Source organism: Drosophila nasuta, chromosome 2R (genome assembly GCF_023558535.2).
Source record: "Drosophila nasuta strain 15112-1781.00 chromosome 2R, ASM2355853v1, whole genome shotgun sequence".
Taxonomy (NCBI): domain Eukaryota; kingdom Metazoa; phylum Arthropoda; class Insecta; order Diptera; family Drosophilidae; genus Drosophila; species Drosophila nasuta.
This window is the reverse complement of record NC_083456.1, coordinates 25,731,746-25,754,357: the sequence shown is the minus strand read 5'-3', so window position 1 is coordinate 25,754,357 and position 22,612 is coordinate 25,731,746. Positions and strand designations below refer to the sequence as shown.

At 41.9% G+C, this 22,612-nt stretch overlaps 9 protein-coding genes across 14 annotated transcripts; 4 read left to right on the top strand and 5 right to left on the bottom strand.

Moving 5' to 3' along the window:
• Positions 1 to 287: 287 nt before the first annotated feature.
• On the bottom strand, positions 288 to 2,268 carry LOC132787476 (cysteine-rich DPF motif domain-containing protein 1). The gene is made up of 2 exons (XM_060794526.1): positions 2,178 to 2,268; positions 288 to 871 (listed from the first exon to the last, which is right to left on the bottom strand). Exon 2 carries the CDS (start codon positions 856 to 858, stop codon positions 340 to 342), a length of 519 nt encoding a protein of 172 aa, XP_060650509.1. The 5' UTR covers positions 859 to 871; positions 2,178 to 2,268; the 3' UTR covers positions 288 to 339.
• Positions 903 to 2,303, bottom strand: LOC132787474 (putative transferase CAF17 homolog, mitochondrial). Its single transcript, XM_060794524.1, is given in 3 exon segments — positions 903 to 1,259; positions 1,261 to 2,122; positions 2,178 to 2,303. Coding segments are annotated over 2 exon segments (1,068 nt in total). The 5' UTR covers position 2,122; positions 2,178 to 2,303; the 3' UTR covers positions 903 to 1,052.
• Positions 2,304 to 2,639: 336 nt separating this feature from the next.
• LOC132787472 (RNA-binding protein 34) lies at positions 2,640 to 4,335 on the bottom strand. Its single transcript, XM_060794523.1, has 3 exons — positions 3,745 to 4,335; positions 3,298 to 3,687; positions 2,640 to 3,238 (listed from the first exon to the last, which is right to left on the bottom strand). The coding sequence occupies exons 1-3, from the start codon at positions 4,169 to 4,171 to the stop codon at positions 2,748 to 2,750; spliced, it is 1,308 nt and encodes a 435-aa protein (XP_060650506.1). The 5' UTR covers positions 4,172 to 4,335; the 3' UTR covers positions 2,640 to 2,747.
• Positions 4,336 to 4,504: 169 nt separating this feature from the next.
• On the top strand, positions 4,505 to 5,510 carry LOC132787475 (uncharacterized). Its single transcript, XM_060794525.1, has 2 exons — positions 4,505 to 4,889; positions 4,953 to 5,510. Exons 1-2 carry the CDS (start codon positions 4,677 to 4,679, stop codon positions 5,430 to 5,432), a joined length of 693 nt encoding a protein of 230 aa, XP_060650508.1. The 5' UTR covers positions 4,505 to 4,676; the 3' UTR covers positions 5,433 to 5,510.
• A 302-nt stretch (positions 5,511 to 5,812) lies between these two features.
• On the top strand, positions 5,813 to 6,976 carry LOC132785333 (aprataxin and PNK-like factor). 2 transcript variants are annotated; one of them, XM_060791389.1, is made up of 3 exons: positions 5,813 to 6,326; positions 6,383 to 6,546; positions 6,598 to 6,976. In XM_060791389.1, exons 1-3 carry the CDS (start codon positions 5,893 to 5,895, stop codon positions 6,840 to 6,842), a joined length of 843 nt encoding a protein of 280 aa, XP_060647372.1. In that variant the 5' UTR covers positions 5,813 to 5,892; the 3' UTR covers positions 6,843 to 6,976. The 2 variants fall into 2 exon arrangements, with proteins under 2 accessions (XP_060647372.1, XP_060647374.1); XM_060791391.1 differs by having other exon boundaries at positions 6,612 to 6,738.
• A 378-nt stretch (positions 6,977 to 7,354) lies between these two features.
• LOC132785332 (transcription initiation factor IIA subunit 1) lies at positions 7,355 to 11,076 on the top strand. Its single transcript, XM_060791388.1, is given in 7 exon segments — positions 7,355 to 7,534; positions 8,420 to 8,623; positions 9,026 to 9,048; positions 9,050 to 9,416; positions 9,480 to 9,687; positions 9,746 to 9,990; positions 10,061 to 11,076. Coding segments are annotated over 7 exon segments (1,179 nt in total). The 5' UTR covers positions 7,355 to 7,510; the 3' UTR covers positions 10,169 to 11,076.
• LOC132785329 (zinc finger MYM-type protein 4) lies at positions 10,623 to 18,835 on the bottom strand. 4 transcript variants are annotated; one of them, XM_060791376.1, is made up of 12 exons: positions 18,551 to 18,835; positions 17,187 to 18,174; positions 16,843 to 17,124; positions 16,707 to 16,766; positions 14,802 to 16,633; positions 13,378 to 14,462; positions 12,924 to 13,315; positions 12,730 to 12,855; positions 12,543 to 12,664; positions 12,353 to 12,482; positions 12,186 to 12,285; positions 10,623 to 12,120 (listed from the first exon to the last, which is right to left on the bottom strand). In XM_060791376.1, the coding sequence occupies exons 2-12, from the start codon at positions 18,106 to 18,108 to the stop codon at positions 11,946 to 11,948; spliced, it is 5,226 nt and encodes a 1,741-aa protein (XP_060647359.1). In that variant the 5' UTR covers positions 18,109 to 18,174; positions 18,551 to 18,835; the 3' UTR covers positions 10,623 to 11,945. The 4 variants fall into 4 exon arrangements, with proteins under 4 accessions (XP_060647359.1, XP_060647361.1, XP_060647362.1 ...); XM_060791378.1 differs by having other exon boundaries at positions 16,707 to 16,763; XM_060791379.1 differs by lacking the exon at positions 16,707 to 16,766 and having other exon boundaries at positions 18,551 to 18,834.
• On the top strand, positions 13,264 to 22,502 carry LOC132785334 (uncharacterized). Of its 2 annotated transcripts, XM_060791393.1 has the most exons (2): positions 13,264 to 13,354; positions 21,684 to 22,502. In XM_060791393.1, the coding sequence occupies exon 2, from the start codon at positions 21,798 to 21,800 to the stop codon at positions 22,500 to 22,502; it is 705 nt and encodes a 234-aa protein (XP_060647376.1). In that variant the 5' UTR covers positions 13,264 to 13,354; positions 21,684 to 21,797. The 2 variants fall into 2 exon arrangements, with proteins under 2 accessions (XP_060647376.1, XP_060647375.1); XM_060791392.1 differs by lacking the exon at positions 13,264 to 13,354 and having other exon boundaries at positions 21,581 to 22,502.
• LOC132787102 (uncharacterized) lies at positions 19,410 to 20,693 on the bottom strand. Its single transcript, XM_060793995.1, has 3 exons — positions 19,838 to 20,693; positions 19,681 to 19,782; positions 19,410 to 19,624 (listed from the first exon to the last, which is right to left on the bottom strand). Exons 1-3 carry the CDS (start codon positions 20,618 to 20,620, stop codon positions 19,466 to 19,468), a joined length of 1,044 nt encoding a protein of 347 aa, XP_060649978.1. The 5' UTR covers positions 20,621 to 20,693; the 3' UTR covers positions 19,410 to 19,465.
• Positions 22,503 to 22,612: the final 110 nt, after the last annotated feature.

Sequence of the window (22,612 nt, the reverse complement as noted above, 5' to 3'; positions counted from 1 at the left end):
TCACTGTATCAAAACTTATTCTTTGTGTTTTGGTTCAAGCCGTTTCTTGACATTATTTATTATTGACGCAACAATATAATACTACTTACTTGTTAAAAAGAAGTGTCCAAATTTATATTATCATTGTATTTTTAGTCCTTCAAAAGGACCTTTGCAACTTTCAATTGCTCTACCGCAACGACGCGTTAAGTCAAACTGTACACTTTGAGAGTAACTATGTATCGATAACCCGATCAGCTGCTTTGTGTTTTCATAAATACCAGGGCTGCCGAATGAAACGCGGGCAATTTAAAATGCCTATTCTTTAGTTAAATTACAATCGTTTTAAACATATTACGTCTACTTTAATAAACCGCTTTCCTTAGCCGCCGCCAGTTGCTTGCGTAACCGCGTTTGAGCCTCCACTGGCCAAGACTTAAGCTCCTCAGCGCCACAGGGCAGGCATAAGGTTTTTGTGTAGTAGAAACTGCAACTGGAATCCTTGCAAACGACTATCGAGCAGTTCGCGCAGTTGACGCCCATAGCTATATAATATTCAGCCTTCGTTTGCCAACGTGGCGGCGGCGCCTGAAATGGGTCACGCATCACATAGGTGTCCTCGCGAAACAGAATGCCAAGGGCAAAAGGAGGCTCACGGCCATAATAATGGACCAATTCATGCATGTCACAGCAACTGCAGCGAAACTCAATTCTGGCAATGCGTTCGTCATCCTCCTCCTGCTGCTGTGGCTCCTGAGACTGGATAGGCAACTGTAAGCGTTCAATCTCAGCGGCATCATCTTTAAGCAATAAGTCCTCGTCTTCATCTGGCTGCTCATCAATGGCACTGCTGGATGATGTGGATGGTTCCTCTGACATGGCAATAGACACACTGCAACAAAGTAGCAAACGAGAACTTGCACTTTCGACTGTTCAAATTGAGAATCTTTACTAATATTGTGATCTAGCCTAAAAATAATATATATACACATTCATTTCACATACAATAAATTCAGTTATCTGTTTTTTGTTGCTGTTGCCGTCTCAGTATTTTTCGTTTGTTTTGCCGTAGGTCATTCGACGGCAGCAAACATGCGCTTGTTGCTGACCGCATCATTGGGCCACCATTGTGGACGATCCACGTAGCAGCGTTCGCCATCTAGCACCAACTGTTGTTGGCCACCCAACACCGGTTCAATGCGCAACAAGGCAACGCCACGATTCTGTGAATGGCCCAAGACACGTCCAAGATTGGCGCCAGCCACTGATTTCACGGTATAATTGGGAGCTGACGGGCGCCGTAAAACGCACGGGCATATAACGTTTGCGTATGACTCCAGAATGATGCACACGCGCCGTAAGCTCCTGACCCACATAGCAGCCCTTGTTGAAACTGACGCCATTCAAATAATCGGCGTTCGCTTCGAGAGGAAAACATTTGCCTGGCGGCAACTCTTCGATGCCCTCGCCAATGCCCTGTTTGTAACGCAATAGCTGATAGTTGTCATCACTGGTGTGCGGCGCAGCCACAACTTCATGGTTCCGCCACAATCGCTTGCTGAGAGCGCCCTGATCGAGATCAGTGGGCGCAAGAATTCGGGTGCCAAGGCCATCGATTCGCGGATCGGTCGTGACAAACAAATCATTTGATTTGCTAGCCGATACAAGATGCTGTTGCTTCTGCTCGTTGTAGAGCACCCAGGGCACATATTCATCGTCCACGGTGTCGATATCAATGCGTTTGCGCACCCGATATGTGCGCAAATGTCGACGAAAGTCGGAGGAGGCATCGCGATCGCATTCCAACAGAAATGTGTCGGGATCGTTGGTGCGATATATGATCGTGTCGTACATCACACGACCGTTACGATTAAGAAACAGGGCATAGATCGAGGCGGCTCCATGAGGCTCCTGAAGGCGCGATACATCGTTTGTCACGAGACCCTGTAGGAAGGGCACCGCTTCGGCACCATGCACACGTATCAGTTCGCGTGTGGTGAGCGGCTCTAAGATGAAGCCACCGTTGGAGGACCCCCTTGCCCCAAGTGCACCCGCTGCGGCCGTCAAGCGATTGCTGCCGCTAAAGTTGCGTATGCAAAGTTGCGCGATGCGTAAAAACTTGAAATTTTTACATACATTCATGCTGCGATTGGGTGGGAGTAAGTGCACCGGATTGCATACAACTTGAGAGTGCTTACCTGAATTTGAAAACAACTATTATAAGAAACTAGGTTTTATTTGGAGATTTGATTGCACAAGTTTTGAACATGAATTTTCTGACTGTGCTTACAGATTGAACAGCTGACTGAGAATATGTGATGAAGTGTGCCAGACGGTAAGCTAAATGCTATGGCTACTAGATACATTTTAACTTGCCCTCGCTATGCAGCACTGCAATGCATTGCCCGACGCCAAGCTGACTGCTAAGGACTCCAACAAATACATTATGCAACACTATTACTTACTTGGCGTATATTTTTGATATTGAAATGTAGTACAAAAAATACAGGATGTCATTACTTATTCTGTACCATTGAAATAAAATAAATTCTAAATTGTCTTTACACGCCTGTAAAGGTAAATAGCGCTATAGATTTATGTGTCTCGTTGACGAATGTAAATTTGAAATATACTTCAGAATAATCAATAAATGAGAGCTCAAATTTCAGAAAGGTCTATTGAAATGCAATACAAAAATAAAAGTAGTCATTACTTAAAACTTTGCTCTAATATTATTTACATCAATAGTCTTGAGCTTATTAACTAAATTACGTCTTGGTCTTTGGCGCAATTTTCTTAGCGAGCGCGCTCATCTCATTGTTTGACTTCTTCTTATTTGGTTTCTTATTGTTCTTCTTAATGCCATCAACCTTAACACCACGATACTCCGATTTCTTTGCAGCTTTAGTTACGCCAGCGCCTTGACCATTTTCCTTCAGTTTCTTTTTATCCAGACGTTTCTTGGCGCCGGCTGAGTTCTGTTTATTTTTGGATTTCGGTTGAGATCCCGCTGACTTTGCAGCCGCAGTATCACGTGCTTGCTTGGCGCCCAGCTTCTTGACCGAGTAGCGTTCCACATGAATGGGTCTATCGTCCAGCACAGTCTCGTTCAGCTCGAGAGCAAGTCCGACTGCATCGGGTTTCTGGAAACAGACATAGGCGACACCTTTGCAGCCCTTTTCGCCATCCTGCAGACAACGAATGTAGTCGATTTCGCCGCAGCTGGAGAAGATCTCTCGCAGCTTGGGCTCATTGGCAGCTACATTGTGAGACAAAAGTTAATAAAAAATAACTAACATTAACACAATAATTGCTTACAGTATTTCAGATTGCCAACGAATACGGTGCGCTTGGCATCGGCATCTCCAGATCCAGCTTGATCGCTAACATCACCTGCTGCTCCCTTGGCTTTAGCTGCCGGCGTCACGCGCAGATGGCACTCTTTAAATTCGAATCCGTTCAATGACAGCGCTTTCGCAGCAATCTCTGGACTCTCGAGCACCACATAGGCATTTAAGGAACCGGCCGCTTTGCGCTGCTTATGCTTAAACAATTGCTTGCCACCGGCGGTGCGCAGACGAATTGATTGCACCTTGCCAATTGATTGGAACAAACGTGTTATTTGCACGCGTTTCGTATTAATGGGCAGATTTCCAACGAATACAGTGGCAGCCTCGTCTGCAGGATCCCTCTCTCGCTTCTCGCCATCTAGGAACCATAGTAGTTGTTAAGTTGACTTCAAATAAGATGTAATTTTTCATTTACCTTTATCATTAGCATTTCGTTTTGGTTTCGCCTTTTGTTTTGTTGCCTCTTTTTTATTGTTGCTACTAGTCTTCTCCTTAGGTGTATCTGATTTATTGACTTTACTTTCTTCTGCCGTCTTCTTTGGCTCCTTGGCGTCCTTTGACGTTTCTGTTGCCTGCTTTCGCAACTGTTTCTTCAGTTTTTGTGCCTCTTTCTTGGCTTTCTTCTTTTCAATTTTGGCCAGATCCGATGCGGATAAATTCTTTGCCGTCTTCTTGATTTCCTCGGCAACGGTTTCCTTCACTGCAGCAGCTTTTACTGTTTTGGGTTTCTTCGATTTCTCCTTTTGCTTTTTAACGGCTTTGCTGTCCCCGGATATATTTAGCTTATTTTCTTCAGGTTTTAATTCACCACCTTGCTTTGATTTACTTTTTGGCGTCTTCATTTTGATTTATTTAGCTCGATGTATAAAACACAAACTCTTGCTTCACGTGTTGTATGCCCAGTGTTGGCAAACATGTAGCGTAAGTAATTTTACCTCACATTTTGACTTAGAGGAATTGTACTACACTGATTTAATGTTATCTATCACAAAATAAACATATAAGTACATTTGTTTAAATCAAATTATTTCTAGAAAGTAATAAAGTAACAATTAATAACAATAAATAACTGTTTGTTGCCAGTTTTATTTTTTTATCATTGATGTCACTAGCAAAGCCGTCGGAGTAATCGATTACCATAATACTTATTTTTTGCCATCACTATGCGGCTTGTTAATGTCATCCCTAATTAGAATATTTCTATTTTTGCCAAAAGCATAATTGGTTTTAAAAATAAATGTTTTTATTGGCCCAATAATTGGCCAACACATAATTTGTTAGAACAGCTGTGTGTCAAGAGGAGCATTCCTCTTTCAAACAACAATCATTTTACAGAAAAACCACACAATGAAAAGATACAAGCAAAAATTGCGAGAAGTGTGGCTACAAATGCCAGAATTTCGACCATGGCTACGTCGAGATCCCGAAGATTCATACAGAGCTCGGTGCCGCATGTGCAAATGTGGCGTTAATACAAAGATTTGTGACTTGCGCGCTCATGCACTGACCAAGAAACACATGAAGAGAAGTAACACAGTTGAAATCAAAAGAAACGACTCAGTAAGCAAATTAAGAAAAAGAAAATAGACCTGACAATCAATTTAATGCACATTTATATTGTAGAGCAACGACGAAGACGAGATGTCATTTGATCGCAGTCCTGACTACAAACCCAAAGCTTCGACATCGAAACGTGTCAACAAAAACAACAGCTTTGACAGTCGAAGCAAATCAAATCCAATTAAAACGGAAACAAGAGGTAACAGTGGTCCCGATTATGAAGCGATTATTGAAAGTCTGGCACTGTACGAGCCGGAACAAGCGCTGTTCTCTAATGAATCCACCACACAATCTAATCATCCTATTGACAAGGAGCTGAATGGCACTAATAATAATATCGATGAGGAAATGATTACAAACGCTGTGACCGTTGCAGTGAAGAACATGAAAGATTCGGCACAAATATTTGGGGATTTTGTTGCTGATCGTTTGCGACAATTGACAGATCAGACATCCGAGTATGCAAAGGATAAGATAATGCAAGTTATTTTAGAAGCTGCTGCGTTAGACAGAACCCACGTGAAATGCAGCGAAGAATCATAATATATATGTATGTACATATATTGTAGTAATGTAAAGTCGAAATAAATCCCACAATCAGCCTTAAGTACAAAGAATACATTTTTCTCGATGTTTATATTTGTATATTGCAGCCTAAAAGAGAATGCGAAGTATTACTCTACATGATCGACATGAAAAATAATAAGTGTTCGATTTTATGGTTATATATTCCATTTTATAAAATTATGTTTCAGTAAAACTAATAATATAAGAAATTATAGAAAGTATTTAAAATGCAATTCAGAAAAACGAAACTATAGTAAAAAACAATTTACTTTCGAAAGAAAAAGTTATTGGAATTTATCGGCGGCAAACGTTGGAAACACAACATAAAATCGAATTATCGCTACCTTGCTAATGTTAATCGATTATTCTTGGAATCGCGTCTTTTGCGTTGTGAAATAAAATTTATGCATTCAACAGTTTAACAACGGCAGTAAACATGAGCGCTGAGGAAAATAATAATAGTTCAAATATCCCTTCACCTGCTAAAAGAAAACTGTCAGAAAATGAAGAAAAACCAAATACCCATGAAGCTAATAAACGTCGAAAATCCGAAGACGCTGTAGCGCCAACAACAAACAGCAACAACGAAAATGTAGTTATCAAAACAGAAAAAGTGGAAGACGAGGACTCCGCTGCAAATGAAGCATCATCTGAAAGTAGCAGCAATATTCCAGTGGTAATCAAGACGGAGCCAGAGGAAGAAAATGAAGCAACAGTTGATGGCCCAAGCACAAGCTCGAATATTTCGACAGCAGTTGTTGTAAAGACGGAACCAGCAACAACAACCAGAAAACAGTCACCAGAGCCCGATTCCTCGGTTTCCTCGAGCACTTTGCGCCGCTCGTGTCGATTTGGCATTCGATGTTACAGGTACAAAATTAAGTTATAAATTTACTTTGGCCTAATAAATTGCATTCTGAATTTAGGCTGAATCCGGCACATCGGGCAGCCGAGGCACATCCAGGTGACGCCGACTATCGTCGCCCCAGTTTTCCAGATCCGCCACTAGGAACACCTGCATGTCCGTTTGGCAACGCATGCTATCGTCGCAATCCCACGCATTTTCAGCAGTTTTCACATCCACCAGATTGTAAGTAAGATTCAGTAGAAGCCAATCTGCTAAAAACAAGGGCAACTCTAGTCAATTCTGCCCAGAACATACGCAATCGTTTGCGCCAACGACGAAACCAGACCCAAAATACCAATGGTACTGCAGCTGCACATTTGGACTCGGAAACGGATGAAGATGAAGAGGATCCATTCCACGATGAAGCCGACTCGGACTTGGATTATAAGCCTGGCGCCAATTTAGATGACGATGACGAAGATGAAGAGGACGATCTTGAATTTAATAGCGAACGTCAGAATTGTGATGAGTTTGATTAAAATGATTCACGCATTATAATGCTAATATGATTGATGTACAAAATATACTACAAAAATGTACATATGCACATATATTGTTGAGTTGTAAGCTGTTGAAGTATTAAATTTGTAGCACCTTAAACACATTCGTTTTGCTATTCAAAATTAAATCAAGGGCTCCCATCGATCATAAGTTGTCAGCAGCGCTGAGTAATTTACTATTTTGAGAAAAAATTTGGCTGTTTTAAAGAATACTGACATTAAAATAACATTTATTGCAATTTATGATAAACAAAATAGTATTAAAAATTTTAGCTTTAGAAAATCGGCTAGTTTTTCGACATTTTCGAATTCTCATTTAGCTACAACATTAGGTCAAACAGTTGGCAACAAAGCTTGTCACTGCTGTTAACTACTGTGAGTGTTAACCATGGCGACTTTAAAATTACTGTCAGCGAGTCATCATTTGGTGTTTACCACTTAAGCAAATGCGGTCATACTTTTGTGCTTAGTCGTTGTTTTTGCTTTGTAGGAAATTTGTCACAATTCGTCTGGTTACCAGACAAGACGCATTTCTTCATTTTTTTTTGTCGAAGTTTTTTATTTATTAAATTAATACGACTGGTAGTGAATTTTGTCAAGCAGTAACAAAGAAAAAAGGCATCAAACTGGCGGAGAAAAAAGTGCAGATGGCATTATGCCAAACATCAGTGGTAATGCGTACTTTTTTTCTTAAATAAATAATATTGCCTTATAGTATTCAATTCTACCAACAAAGCACAGAGAAGAACCACTGTGAAAATTGCAATTATACCACACTGCATGTAGTTAATAATGCACACAACAAATGAATCGATTGGGTAAATAGATAAGCTGTGACATGCAAAGAAAATTGTCGTCTGCCCAGAAAAGTGAAAGTTTTCTCGGTCTACCGAGAAGTTGCCATGAAGGAGGCGGCATGTCTGCCATTGTAGAAATACATGTATGTGTGTGTGTGTAACTACATTCCATATGTTAAAAAGGATCCGACTGAATAACCACATATGTAGCGGTATGTGTGAGTGACATATGTTTTCGATTAATGGCAACATGCAAAGAATTCAATATAAGAAATTGTAGCTTGTGCTCCATTATCAGCATCGACTGCTTATCTTAGTTTTTGATAATTTACACTTGCGTGTATTTTCTGCCCTCATGTATTGTATGTATGTATGCATATGTAGGTGAGCACGAACATACATACATATCCATATGTAAATAAGAATGTATGTGTGTTGCGGCAAGACGGCCATGCTTGCAATCAAAAATAGCACTTGAATTACACACACACACTTACGCATATGACAGATATGCAAACTTCACAATTGCAGTGCGGCGTTTACAGGATTCGCAAAAAAGTGGGCTGGTCTCACTTCAACAGTCGGCTCTCTTCGGCTGGTCTCACTTTAGTCGGTTCCAATCGGCTGGTCACACATACACAGTGTGTATTACACACACAGCTTCTTATCTTATCTGAAGTTCGTGTATGTTTTTGTGCACTAGCAAGATAAAATTGATCTCATTGATGTGTTCTCATCTGTGTTTTCATCTCTTGACAGCTGAAAGTGTATCATGCCGTGATTGAAGATGTCATCTCGAATGTGCGCGACGCCTTTCTGGATGAGGGCGTCGACGAGCAGGTGCTGCAGGAGATGAAACAGATCTGGCGCAATAAGCTGTTAGCAAGTAAGGCGGTTGAATTGAATCCAGAGCCGGGCGAGCCGGGTCATCATCCACCGCCCATTGTGGCCAACAATCCAAAGGTAAGCAAGGTGTGTTATCGTTCGTGCCAAAGGTGTCGCCTCCTCCTCCCACTCCCCCACTCCATCCATCCATATAGTGTGTAATATATTTGTATATATGTATTTTTGTGCGTTAATTGTGCAAACAACAATTAAAACTATGCTCTTTTCTCCAATTACAAAACAACGAAACGAATCGAACCAACAACAACAATTGCCATCAAATCAACAACTACAACTACAACGACTGCTGCTTTTTTATATGTAATTGCTACCACCATAAACTCATACTCGCACAACACACATACTCATATACTCTCATCATCAACGCTGCAGAGCTCGAAGGTAATGCAGTTTTGTGCTACTCGCTCCGAGTTCGCATATGACTAATTTTTTATTTTTTTGCATTTGCAATTTTTACAGGCTGCCAATGCCAAAGCCAAAAAAGGCTGCTGCCGCTGCGGCAGCCTCCCAACAGAACAGCAACAACAACGGCGCCGGAGCAAGTGGCGGCATGAACACGTCTGGGGACAGCAATAAGCCAGCAACACCAGCTGCGGCAGCTGGTAAATCTCCAGCACTGACTGCAGTTGGCGGTGGAGGCATCATTAAGAATGGTGGCATCGGAGCCATCAAGCAGGAGGTCACATCACAGAATCCGCCACCGTTGCATCCCACATCGGGTGCGGCGTCAATGCTGCAGAAGCAACAGCAGGCTGCCGCTGCTGGTGGCGGCGGCAACGCAGCTTCTGGTGGTCAGACACCCATACCAATTGTATCGCAATTGGACCCCAATCGCATAATGCCTGTGAATGTAAGCAGTTGTCTCCTGGCTATTAAATTCGATTAATATTCAAATTATAATTTCTTTTTATAGATTACGTTACCTTCGCCACCTGGCTCAACAAGTTCGGAATCTCGTGTGCTCACCATACAAGTGCCAGCATCGGCACTGCAAGAGAATCAGCTGACCCAAATATTAACAGCTCATCTGATTTCATCGATCATGTCATTGCCCACCACATTAGCCTCATCCGTGCTGCAGCAGCATGTGAATGCGGCTCTCACCAATGCCAATCATCAGAGTAAGCACTGTAAGACTTTATTATATGAGCATTACTAATAACTCTTTGGTGGCTTCAGAGAATATTGCCATTGCTAAGCAATTGGATGGCGCTTTGGATTCGTCGGAAGAGGATGAGAGCGAGGAGAGTGATGATAATATGGATAATGATGACGATGATGATTTGGACAAAGACGATGACGATGATGCTGAGCATGAGGATGCTGCCGAAGAGGAGCCCTTGAATAGCGAAGACGACGTCACCGATGAGGACAATGCCGAGGTCTTTGACACAGATAACGTTATTGTGTGCCAGTATGATAAGGTAAAGGCTTTTAACAACATATAGAATATGCATCCATTAATTATATTTTAAAATTTTGGTTTCTCTATAGATCACACGATCGCGCAACAAATGGAAATTCTATCTCAAGGATGGCATCATGAATATGCGCGGCAAGGATTACGTATTTCAAAAGTCGAACGGCGATGCTGAATGGTAATCGAAACTAGCACCAACACAACAAAATAAAAAGCAGAGCGTAAAACATGAATCCATAAAATGAAACAAACAAAAAGACAGAACGAAATGCCTCACAGTACGCCTTCAGCAAACAAAAAACACAGCAATAAATACGTTACTAAGCACCCCCATCTGATCAGGTCATCATACCATAACAACTTCTTCATTTCAAGCTCGTAGCGAGCGTACACCATTTGAGCGTATAGCTTCTCTTTGAGTGCAACCATCCGTCTAAGGAACGTTTGTCTCTGGCGGCTGTGGTGATACTCAGTGCCGCAACCCACATGTTGCCACCCATTGAGGAGGGCCCGAACAAATTTTCTTCACAGAATTCTCTTCAGAAAGCTTGTTCTTGGTCTTCCCCAATGGGTGGCAACTTGAGGGTTGCGCCACTGTGTATCACCACAGACGGCAGAGTTTTTTCCTCCGTCGCCACCACGTTACTTGCACCCCATCTGATCAGATCATCATCCCATAATAACGTCGTGACCAATAGATGGCAGCTAACCAAAAACACCAAACAACAGAATATCCCGAAACAAATTATCTTCAGACAGTTTGTTTTTGGCCTTCCTCAATGGGTGGCAACTTGTGGGTTGCGACACTGCGTATCACCACAGCCGCCAGAGTTTTTTCCTCCGTCGCCACCACCACGTTTCTTGCACCCCATTTGATCAGATCATCATCCCATAATAACCAAAAGCACCAAACAACAGAATATCCAATGGCCAAGTTAATTGTTTGGGTATAGCAAAAATATTGTATCGAACTATTTGTACTGAGTCATGTTGAGTGGTGTTTCAATTTAACAACTTGTAATCGTAATTTATGTATTAATTACACTGCTGCATATTTAATGTCAATAAAAACGGAAATTTTGTAATGCAACTAACCGCAAAAAAAATCTTATTTTAATATTTGCTGTTATCCCCACATTTCCAAGGACCCGTGTGAAATATTATAAAATTGCATATATAGGCTGTAAAATACATGTATATTGTATATTTAAAATTATTTGTTAATTAAGGAGTACAGCATTTTACAAATAAAACACCTATAGAAGAACAGCGCGACAATGGCTAAATTGTTACATGTTTGTTGTTATGCTCTATGTACACTGTATCTGTATAGTTTATTTTTCATTTAGGATTATATTCAATATACATACAATGTGCGCCCAAAAACGACTCCACACCACTCTTCCCCTAGAGCTGCCAGCTTGGACAGTGATTTGCTCAATTTGCTTACCAGCTTATGACTAAACATTCTAAATAAATGACTAAACTCAATCGTCATCGTCATCGTCGATGTGCACTTATTTAACTAAAACTAATCAATTATGTATTATGTGTGTCTGTGCATGCAGTTTCTGATTGTTAGATGTGATCTTCGATAAATGTAGATGATTTACGGTAAAATTACATTTTAATTCATAATTCTATACAAGTCCTAATATTGTGGTATTATTATTTTTGCACATATTTAATTTGTGTATCTTTTTATAAACAATTCATTAATTTAGTTGATTAACGGTTTACGTATCTACTACTTCCAAAAATAATGAGTGAAAAAATCATCAAAATTTTGGAGTCGTTTTACAGGCGCTCTTCTTTTAGTATAGCTGGTATTTTTGTTTTCTTGTAAGCTTTTCATTAATTTTTGTATGTTTGGTGATTTTGCCCGCAAACAAGTTTGTGCTTAGCACCAAAAGTTGTAATTTGTTTTTGTAAATGTCTCGTGTATCGTCGGTCTATACATTAAGTTGTCAATAGCGCTATGTTGATTTCCTTAACCATCTTCACTCGATGCAGCATTCGCTGTAGGGCATCCTGGCTAAGCGCCTGTGTGGAGTACCAAACGGGTGAATCGGGCACACAAGATCTTTCTGGTTGCAAGTAGAAAACATCGTTGCGCGTCTTTACACTTTCCGGACTGCAAATAAAAATGGAAAATATAAGTTAATCATATACAAAATATTTATATCAATTAGAACAGACCATTTCGATAGATAGAATTCGTATAAACGCACAGGACAGCGCAGTGGATTCTCTTCGTTTTCCTGCTGTTCATAGACCTTTTTCTTGCGCGGATTGGCATCTGTTTTAAAAAGGTCAAAATATATTAGTAAAATCATTCAACAAGTTTTGATGCCAATAGCTCTTACCCAGTCCCGCCTGCGGTGGATAGAAGCGTAGCAAGACGTTCCGCGTGCCGGGAACTTTGGAGTTCTGCGATGAGCGTTTCCAATGCTTCATAATGTGCGAGAAAGATAATTGCATGTGCTCCTCAACGGTCTGCAATATGAACATACAATATGAACATTACATTTTAAGCAAAAAGTTAGGCAAGCTTACAGTTAAATTGAAATGCTTCGTATTGAAGAACATTAGCGTGCTGAGCAGCACATGCGGTGAATGGGCACCAAGTTGCTTGCATTCCCACAAATGCTCCTCCTCGACGCGCGTCACAATGTATTCTATATTTTAAAGAAGATAAGGATTAGTAACATTTACATGTAAGAAAAGCAAGCACACAGCTTACGTGAATCATTGTAGAGTACGGAAAACTTTCGCGCCACTTCGTCCAAACACTCCGTAAAGCGTTCATAATATGGATCATAGAAGATGTTATCAATGCGACCATTTACATACAGATATTGTTGAATGCCTGCCAAAGAAAGAGGGAAGAATTGATTACTAACACTATCTCAACTTACAACTTAATGCTAAACCTACCCAGCACAAGATAATATATGGTGTCGGGCGCATACTCGGTGCCATTGGGTTTGCGCACCTCCTTAACAAACAGGCAGAGTGAATAATTTAACTCGTCAGCTGTCATTTGCAGCAGCTCCGTTTTAAACGGACGACGACGCATCGAACTCTTCTCAATGTCCGCATTCTTGGTCATCACCCACTGCTTCCAGGCATTTACACCGAACGTGTACTTGAGGAACATTTGTGCGTCGGGCTTCTCCTGCGGTTGTTGCGCTTGCTGTGACTGTTGCTGCAGCGCCGAGTGATCCATTTCGCTACCCCGTTGTCTCTTCACGGGCGACCGACTGTTCCTTGATGGGGAATCCATAACAGCAATGTTGCCACCACCTCGTTTACGACCACGCGGTGAACTAAAGCAAATGTAATTCAATTAATTAAAAGGAACTTTGGTAAGTAATACCAACAAACTCACCGTTGCGTCGCATCCAGCATGTGATGTTGCTGGTCCAGATGATGCACTCCCATTTGGCCCATGTCATGACCCATTGGCGATTGATTTGATATCGTGTTGGTTGTCATCGTTGACTCCAGATCCACTGTTGTGGTCTGATGATGATTATCATAGTCGCCGGTTGCCATTTTAAGCGCGATCTGCAGCATATCATCACCATAGGGATTATGACTGGCCGCACTCACGTCAACCACTTGTTGCTGCTGTTGTTGTTGCTGCTGCTGCTGCTGTTGCTCCAAACTGTTTTGATATTGCATCGTCACTAGACCTGGATCCGGTTTAATTTCATTGTCCGAATCGGAATCTGAATCATGTTTCTCCTCCGCCACCATTTCGGCCATCATCAGGAGCTCAGCTTCCAACGGATCCTCAGGCATTTTATCCTGTATCTTTTTAATCTCTTTCAATATGCCCTGGGAGGTGTTGCGTGTTGTTGGTATAAAGATGGGCACCGGTATTGGCAGCGGAATGGGCACGGGCACCGGGAACGGTGCCGAATACATGTACATCGGTTGTGGAACAAATATAGGCACCGGCACCGGTATCAGCACCTTGTTTGAATAATCCTTTTCCGTTTGTGTTGCGCAATCGCGCACGGACGGCGTGCACTGCTCCCCTTGGGAGACGGTCATCGGTTTACAGCTGATGTTCACATTGCGCACAGCCTTCGGATATGGCGGCACCGTAATGATCTTGGTTTCTGTGATGGCCGGCGGGTTGAACTCGTTGCTGCTCGGTACGCTGCTGCTCATGAGCATGCGTGGAGGCGATGGTGAACGAGCAACGCTATAATCCACGTGCTTGCGCGGTCGTCCACGTCCGCGAACCTCACCGGTGGCCACTGTGGATGTAGCGGGCGATGCCATGCTGCTCATCGCCAGTGGCGGCGGCGAATCCGGCTTGCGTCCACGTTTACGGCGTACTGTCACACTGCCAATGCGCGCTTCCGTTTCGCCGCTTGCCAAAGATTGCACCGTCGAAATGACGGGTACAACGGTGCCGCCGGCTGTCTTCTTGCCAGCCGTGGCATTATTCTTAACACCGGACTGCAAATAGATGAGACATAGATTTTAATATTTGTTAGATTAATTCGGTTCATGCGCGAAAAACGTACAATTATTTATTGCACATAAATTAGTTACATTAAATGACTTAAGTCTTTAATGTATGAATGAATCTAATGAAATATAAAATTCATTAATAAGTTTAAAAATTAAACTTTCGCAAAGGATATGTGTATATAAATCGGAAAGTGCATTATCGATAATGCCAGTTGCCAACAATAATGGTAACAATTACGAAGACTATCGATAGCAGATTACTGCAATTTATAAAAACCGCCATAACTTACAAGGAAATTGAAAAGTTATTGTTTGTTAACTTACCGGTTGTGCTAATTTTAATTTGACACGCTTAGGCAATCCAGTGGGAAACGGTGCTGCATTCTTATTGCTGGCACGTGACGGCGACGACTGTTGCTGCGATGACTTGCTCGCTGACGTCGATGGCAAATCGCTGTCTAGCGTCAAAGGAGCGCGCGCAAATTGATTTTGAAACTGCATCACACACTGATATGTACAAAAATTGCGCATCGATGCATCCGACATGGTCAAGTGATACTGTGGAGTGCTCGCGTTGCTGCAATTGTCGCACTTGGTGACGGCACGAGCAGAAATGTTGCAACTGACGCCATGCATGGTGAGGCAATTGATTGAGCAGGTGAGTGTTTCCACATCTCCTTGCACCTTATAGATCATATCGAAATTGTACTTTTTCACCTTGCACCATTGACACGACACAATATGTCGATTCACGATAATGTACACGTTAATGCAGATCCGGGAGCAGAACATTTTCGGCGAATGCCTATCGGTGTTGTAGATGGTGTATGCATCGGCGGTTTTGCGTTCAAAGTATTTGCAACACATGGCGCAGGGATCCGCATTCACGTTGCTGACAAACTTGAACGCCGAGAAGCAGGGATTCGAGCAGAAATAATGCTCCTTATCGTCCAGCAACATTTCCACGCGCACCGGTTTTTCATTGTTGCAAACGCCGCACATTTCGTTGCGCAGTTTCTTGCGGGGATTGCACATATTGTCGTAACGTCGCAGGCAGGCTTGCGAACAGAAGTCTTTGAACTGATCCTTATCGCCCACGGGCGCTAAGAAACCCTCCTGACCGCTGCTTATGTCCTTCTGGCAACACGAGCACGTCTTCAGGCCCTTCTTGTAGGTGTTAAGACATGCGGCACAGCAAAATTGTCGCACCTCGAAGCCAAAACGAACACAGTATTTGCCAAGCGCTATGGAGCTCACCTCCTGCTTGCAGGTCTCACAGTTGCCGCCAAAGGAACGCTGATAGCTGCCCAAACAGATCTCATTGCAAAAGTCCATCGTCTCCCAGATAAGTTGCTTTTCGCTCACATTAATCTCCTGCTCACAGTCGGCGCAGCGACGTCGAAAGCTTTCGATGCGATCGAGACGCGCCGCTTCTGCTTCTGCATTGGTGCGTGCCACCACATTGGAGGATTCGGGTTTTTTGCTGGGCGAACGTATCGTGGTTGCGCCAATATTTCGTACTCGTATCGAGTGACGCTTCAATTTGAATTTATCCGGCTCCTCGGCATTCAACAGATTGTAGCAATCATCGTTGCATATGTAAAACGTGTCCTGGTCCTGGCGCAAAAAGTATTTGCAATTCTTTTGCTCTTTGCACTGCAGACAATCATTAAGTTTGCCTGTCGTCGTTGTTTCCGATTCATCAGCCGTCGCTGGAGTCTCCTCATCAGCTGCGTCAGCGGCTGGTTCATCATCGTCGCCGCGTCCTTCTTGCTGACTGCTGACCTCCTCGACCAGAAACTTTTTGCGCCGCAAAAAGAATTTGCCCGGCTGATCGGCCAACAGCGCATCACAGCAAGCCTGATCACACAGATACTCAAAGCTTCCTGCTGCTGCTGTTGCATCTGCCGCTTCTTCGTTGTCCGCATCCGCCTCCTCGTTAGCTGTTACTTCTGAATTTTTGAAGCGGTAACCGCAGCTTTTCTCGGCATCACATTGTCGACACTTGTGAGTGCTTGCAACAATCCAGCTGATGATGATTTTGGCTGATCCGCCTGCTTCGCCAGCGGCCGCACTGGATGCCTCCTCGGCCGTTGGCTCATCCGCATCCGGAGCATCGGCCTCTGGCGCATCTTCGTCATTAGCCTCGGCATCCGCTGAAATGTTATTGATTAATTAATTGCTTCTTATTGTCTTTGTTAATTATATATTTAACGATTTAATGCCCACCTTTGGCATCTTCTGAGGCTGACACACTTCCTCCAGCTGACTTATCAGCTTGAGCAGCTGCTGCCCAGTTGAAAGGAGAAAAACTTAGCTTAGCTTACGGCTTAAACTATTAAGTTAATTAAAAAATGCGTTTTACCATTTGGCGTTCTTGGCACTTCGTCCGACGTCGAAGCATTCGCTTCGTCTGCTCCATCCACCTTTTCATTGTGTTCGTCGGCTGCTTCGTCTGTCTCAGCAACGGGGGATTTGGAAGAGGCTGCTGCTGCTTGTGTTTGTTCAGCGGCTTCTTCCTCTTCGGCCGCCTTTTCGGCATTCTCACGTGCCTGCTCCTTTTCGGCCTCGGTTACCTCCGTCTCGGGATCGTCGGGTATGAGACAAACATCCGACTCCTCGGGCTCCAACACATTTTCCACAGTATCTAAACGATAAGGAATTAAAGCAAATTTCCTTTAAAAATTAAGAGTTTTTTTTATAACTCACCATCTCCATGCTCTGCCTCTGCAGCATCTTCCAACTGTTCTGCTTCAGCTTCGCCAGAATCATCTAACTGCTCTGTCTCTGCAGCATCGTCCAGCTGATCTGCATCGCCTTCAGCATCAGCTCGCTCATCGTCCTCCTGTGCTGCACTAGTTTCAGCCGAAACGTCTTGCTCCTGCTCCTCTATTCTATCCACTTCATCTCTGCCCTCTGAGGGCGCATTTGATTCATCAATGGCTTTGCCAGCATCTCCTTCGTCTTCTTGCCGAGAATCGTTGCCTTCTGAGCGCATTTCCACATCGTCAGCCTGCTCATCGTCTGCGGCTTTGGCTGGTGCCGTCGCCTCACTCTCAGCTTCAGCATCGTCCACGTCCATGGCCTCAATTGAGGTGGACGGTGCACCATCAACGGCATCATTATCACCAGCATCCTCCTCATCTCCTTCGACGCTCTCGAGGGCGTCACGTTGTTGCAGCGAATCGGCATCACCGCTGGCATCGAGATTGCAGTGCTCCTCCGGCTCTTCTTCTGTTGCAGCCTGAGGCTCCTCTTCATCTAAGTCTTCTGGATTAGCTGCAGCTGGCTCTGTGTCCGCATCCTGCTGCTGTTCCTTGTCTTCACCATCATTTGCGACCGCATCTGTTTTGCCCTGAGATTGGCTCTCATCCATGTCCAAAGAACCTTCGGAGATTTGATCAAAATCCTCGTCCACTTGGCCACTTGATGTCTCTGCAGGCTTTTCAACGTTAGTCGCATCAGCAGTCGGATTGTCAATGGTTGTGTCTTCTTCGGCTGGCGGGGATGTTGGAGTGTCTTGCACAGTTGTTGTGGCTTTCTCCTGTTCCTCATCCAATTTGGAGGTTTCAGATTCGGGCCTTGCACTGGAGTCAGCACCAAAGGAATCGGAACTAGATATTTCCTCCATTTGGAACTATTTGATTTGAAACACTGGGCGGCTTTGTATTTATACCGGCAGAAATCGAATCATTAACTGCAAGTGAAAAGAATTAAGTTTACATTTTGTTTCAATTTAAATTTATAGTGTAAGTGCTGCATATGCTCGTATGTATGTGTGTTGATGTTAGCTCCCCTCCAATTGTCGTTTCGCGCGCATTTCACCCCCACTGTCTATCGACAGACTTGAGACGACCGATAAATATCGAACGACCTGCGAGGGCCTCACACCACACCGTTTAAAGTGTGTACAAAACGTCACAAACACACAGACATGCACATACACACACGCATAGTGATGTGGTGTACAGTGCACAAGAAAACAAAACATGCGCCAAAAAAATAATATTTCTTTTAAAATGCATTGAAAGCACGTCTCAAACTATTTGTATCATTAATACAATTGCAATTACTTTATGTCTGCTGCACAGTGGGAAGCGTAGCTGGTTTCTGGCGATTGCGCCGTTTTAATAAATCTGTCTAAGAGATCCGACGTCGGCAACGAAAATCTAGGAACCATTAACTGCCTTTCATTGCAAATACAAACGAATAAACTCTTTTCGCGGTTATATTGTGAGTGATCAATTTTTTTCCAAGTGTTTACACGATTTGCAATTCGCAATTTGCAATTTATATTTTTCAAGCACTGTAACACTGTAACACCCGGAAAAATGCTGTACAAAAACCACAAGTTGAGGTCCACACAGGGATGGCTAAATTTATCGATAGTCGCAATTTCATATTCAATTTACCACCACAAGTCATTGCAGTTGCATAAATCGAATGTTTGCAAATCTAAAGACAAACAAATTTGCAGAATCATGTATTACATTCTTTAGCATGTATAGTTTGCGCTTTATGCTTTTGATATTATGCTTAATAAGCCGTCGCGTTTTTTTTTTATTTAAAACTAAAAGTTTACAGAGACTTGTAAATTATCGATATATTATGATAGCTAAAAATTTTTAGCTGTGTACACACTGAAAATAAGGCTGTTAAGGGAGCGTACACTATATGTATATAAATATGTATTCTTTACTGCATACTGCAGATGCATTTATGTTAAATATAATAGCATTATGTTAAATAATTGTAAAGCTGCAGTTTGCAGCCATAATTTGGCTTTTTCTTCTATCATCTCTTTGATGATTTGCTTATAGAAAAAATAAAATAAATCACAAATTTTTAAAAAATTACAGTTACTAACATTTTAACAAAAATCCTGTAAAGAGTAACATTATGTATTATGGTAGCAAAGAGAGGAATTGAATTAATAAACAAATTCTTTGTGCATTTTATTGGTTTTAATCGAAAAGTGTTATTTCTTTTTATTTTATATGAATAATGCCATCAGCGTCAAGGAGCACATCTGGAAAGTACTGGCAAATCTTAGAAAAGTGGGGAAACTGTTTGGTATTTTTAAAGTTTAGATCATTTTCGCGCTGATATTTCTGCAGTAATTGAATTAACTCCCCTGTTGCTAATGTCTGTTAAACAAACATTTATAACGTTTGTTATAAAATAGGAAATGTTGTTTACATACCTCGGTGACCTTCCAGTGTTGAACGAGATAATTGAAAGCATAAATTTGAAGTTTCATAATGCTTTGATGACCTTTCAACTGCGCTGTTTGTTCCAATATTTTCTAAAGATTTTATTCTGTATTACAAACTCACTGTTATTTAGTATATTATACTCACGGCTAAGCAAGCACTTTCCAGATCGAGCATATTGTGCTGGAAGGCCAAATTGAAGGCGGGAATTATATCGTCCAACGGCCAATCCACATTCTTGAGCTGTTTGGAGAAAGTGATTAGCAACTCTGGCATATCGTAGGCAGTGGACAGTATGTATATATCCCCAATGATCCGCAGATCAGCTTGCGATGATGATATCTCAAAGGTGTAAATATATTCTAAGAATATTTCGACACTTTCCGGCGAAACGCCATTGATCTGCAGCACTCCATTCCACTGTTTGTTCTTCAAAATGTCTTGTTCCAGTTTCTCGGAGGCTGTGGCTAAAAAGATGCGATGACATGGAAATTTCTTATAGCAAACATTTCCACCCTGCTGTAGATCTGCATTTTGAGGCACATGAACTTCGCAGTCCGCATCGATTCCACTGCGAAAATATTCCAAACGACGCTGCCTAGTGGAAACCCGCTCGACACTTGTCCGCTTGGACGTAGGAGCTGTGGGAGTTTTGTTAGGTGTCGGACTTTTTGACGAACTCTGCACTTCTGCCTTTGGTGATGTGAAACCTGAAACTGCTGCCGATTCATTATTACTTTTTGGAATGGAATTTCGTTGAATCGGATTTATTTCCTCTTGTGGTTTTTCATCTAAACTTATTGAGGGGCGTATGCTTTGTGGTTCAGACCTTATTGGACTTTTGGGGTAAGTTTCATCCTGCTTAGGCGATTGTGCAGACTTTGGAGAATTTGGGGCGGAATCCTTACTGCCTCTTCTGGAATCCGACATGATAACTAACAATTTAAACAGTTTTGACGGATTTGAATAGTTTTCTCATTACAAAAAAACTATTGCTAACTGAGACCATGAGATACTCTACAACAAAAATGGTGTACATAGTAGATACCAATGTAAATGTTACATACGGTTATCGTGAGTTTTGTTTGAGCAAAAAGTAAAAAAAAAGAATATCAAATTCAAGCACAATAGTACCGAATGTGACCAGAGTATATGAAGAATCTGCAGTTGCATTTGATTTTACATATTATACATACTAAAATTGCTTCCAAAATAGCAGTTGCAAAGAAAATAGGGTCAATAAATTTGATTTATAATTAAAAAGCTTTGAAATGTTTATAAAAAGGAAAAATAAATCAATATTATGTTGGATGAGCATTTTATTTAATATATTTTATTTTAAATGAAAAAAACGAAAACAATAATATATTTTAGCTGTGAATATATAATTTCATGCCTATTTTTATTTATAAAATAATTAAATGGAACACATACATATACTATATAAAACATATGTATATAATGATGAAGAGACTTCTTCATTTATTATTGAGGAAACCAGCTTTTATAATCTCTATTTTTAAGTCACATACAAATTAATATAATTTATTTCTGTACAACACTTTATTTTTGGTAAATTTATTATTATTATTATTATTTACTTGGTAATTACTATGCAAAATAATATAATAACTAAAAGAAGGGAGTGCTAGCAACTTAGGCCATCGACTCGACAGTTAATTTATATGTTGTTTAATAAGTTGTTGATATCTAGGAATTTAATTAGTAGTTTAACATTATTGTGAGTAGGTAAGGTAAGAAGAGAGGTAGGTTGCGTCTGGCCAAATAGGCGGATCCTCGTGTTAATAAGTTGTGGGCAGGTATCTAAGATGTGTGGTAAATTTAAATGTTGGAATGTTAAAAAAATTAAAGAAAAATTAACATTCGTTACTCGAAAATATAAGAAACGCAGTAATCGGATAAACAATAAATTGAAAGTGTCTGAAATTCTTATATTTACATATATTCCCACATATTGATAATGTATTGCAAGCTACGTCGCCTGGATCTATTAAGGAAAGGTCAACTCTCGGACTGTGAGCTGCATGTTGCCTACGTGGACAGCTGCAAGAAGAGCTGCAGTCGCCAGTTTCGCTGTCACAAGCAGATGCTCGCCTCCGCCTCGACAGAGTTCGAACGGCTGATCAACGATCCGGAGTTTGAGCGGAACCAACGTGTAATCCTTGTTGATGATGCCTCGCCAGATGCCTATGAAGCGTTGTTGCTCTACATTTACACCTATGAGATCTACAGCGCTATTACCGTGGAGATGTGCTGCGAACTTATCCATTTGGCCACCAAATACAATATACCCGACTTTATCGATAGCTACATTACCAAGCTGGCCGATCAAAACTGGCCCATTGGCACCGTGCTTAAGATCTTTCAGCTGGCCAATGAATTTAATCGTCCATCGATAATGGAATTAGTTGGCAAGAAGATTGCGCCCGTTGCCACCCAATTGCTCAATGACAATTCGTTTCTACGACTGAGTTTGACCCAGCTGAAAGCACTCATGCTCATCCTTAAATCCCTGGGCAGCATTCCGGATAAACAATTGCTCTGCGCTCTGAAGAAGTATCAGAAATGCAATAATCTACACTATAGCAACATGGCATGCTTTCAAGAGTTTGTGGGCGTGGTGAATATCTTTGGACAGATGTTGTTTGAGGCAGATGGCACGCTCTCTCTCTGGTTGACAAAGAGGCGCCACCAGTTGACGAAGTCACAGATGGAGTTCGTGCTCCACCGCCGTCAACAGTCGCATCGCAATCCGCTTCAGTGTTCAATGCGGAGGTCACTGCAGAGCTAGAAGATGAGAATGCAGAGCAAAAAAAGTCCATGAGATGCTGAATTATTTTTCATTTTATTGAGTGAACTCAAACGCAGAACGCATGTAGAGACATAATAAAGATATAGTTG

Coding starts and splice junctions, on each gene's coding strand:
- LOC132785333 (XM_060791389.1), top strand. CDS start 5,893: ATGAGCGCTGAGGAAAATAATAATAGTTCAAATATCCCTTCACCTGCT. Junction 6,327..6,382: donor TTTGGCATTCGATGTTACAG/GTACAAAATTAA, acceptor TTCTGAATTTAG/GCTGAATCCGGCACATCGGG. Junction 6,547..6,597: donor GTTTTCACATCCACCAGATT/GTAAGTAAGATT, acceptor GGGCAACTCTAG/TCAATTCTGCCCAGAACATA.
- LOC132785334 (XM_060791392.1), top strand. CDS start 21,672: ATGTATTGCAAGCTACGTCGCCTGGATCTATTAAGGAAAGGTCAACTC.
- LOC132785329 (XM_060791376.1), bottom strand. CDS start 18,108: ATGGAGGAAATATCTAGTTCCGATTCCTTTGGTGCTGACTCCAGTGCA. Junction 16,634..16,706: donor AGCCTCAGAAGATGCCAAAG/GTGGGCATTAAA, acceptor ATAACATTTCAG/CGGATGCCGAGGCTAATGAC. Junction 12,856..12,923: donor CATATATTATCTTGTGCTGG/GTAGGTTTAGCA, acceptor TTTCTTTGGCAG/GCATTCAACAATATCTGTAT.
- LOC132787102 (XM_060793995.1), bottom strand. CDS start 20,620: ATGTCGGATTCCAGAAGAGGCAGTAAGGATTCCGCCCCAAATTCTCCA. Junction 19,783..19,837: donor TGGAAAGTGCTTGCTTAGCC/GTGAGTATAATA, acceptor TAAAATCTTTAG/AAAATATTGGAACAAACAGC. Junction 19,625..19,680: donor AACACTGGAAGGTCACCGAG/GTATGTAAACAA, acceptor TTTGTTTAACAG/ACATTAGCAACAGGGGAGTT.
- LOC132787475 (XM_060794525.1), top strand. CDS start 4,677: ATGAAAAGATACAAGCAAAAATTGCGAGAAGTGTGGCTACAAATGCCA. Junction 4,890..4,952: donor AAATCAAAAGAAACGACTCA/GTAAGCAAATTA, acceptor TTTATATTGTAG/AGCAACGACGAAGACGAGAT.
- LOC132787472 (XM_060794523.1), bottom strand. CDS start 4,171: ATGAAGACGCCAAAAAGTAAATCAAAGCAAGGTGGTGAATTAAAACCT. Junction 3,688..3,744: donor ACGAAATGCTAATGATAAAG/GTAAATGAAAAA, acceptor TATGGTTCCTAG/ATGGCGAGAAGCGAGAGAGG. Junction 3,239..3,297: donor CGTTGGCAATCTGAAATACT/GTAAGCAATTAT, acceptor CTCACAATGTAG/CTGCCAATGAGCCCAAGCTG.
- LOC132787476 (XM_060794526.1), bottom strand. CDS start 858: ATGTCAGAGGAACCATCCACATCATCCAGCAGTGCCATTGATGAGCAG.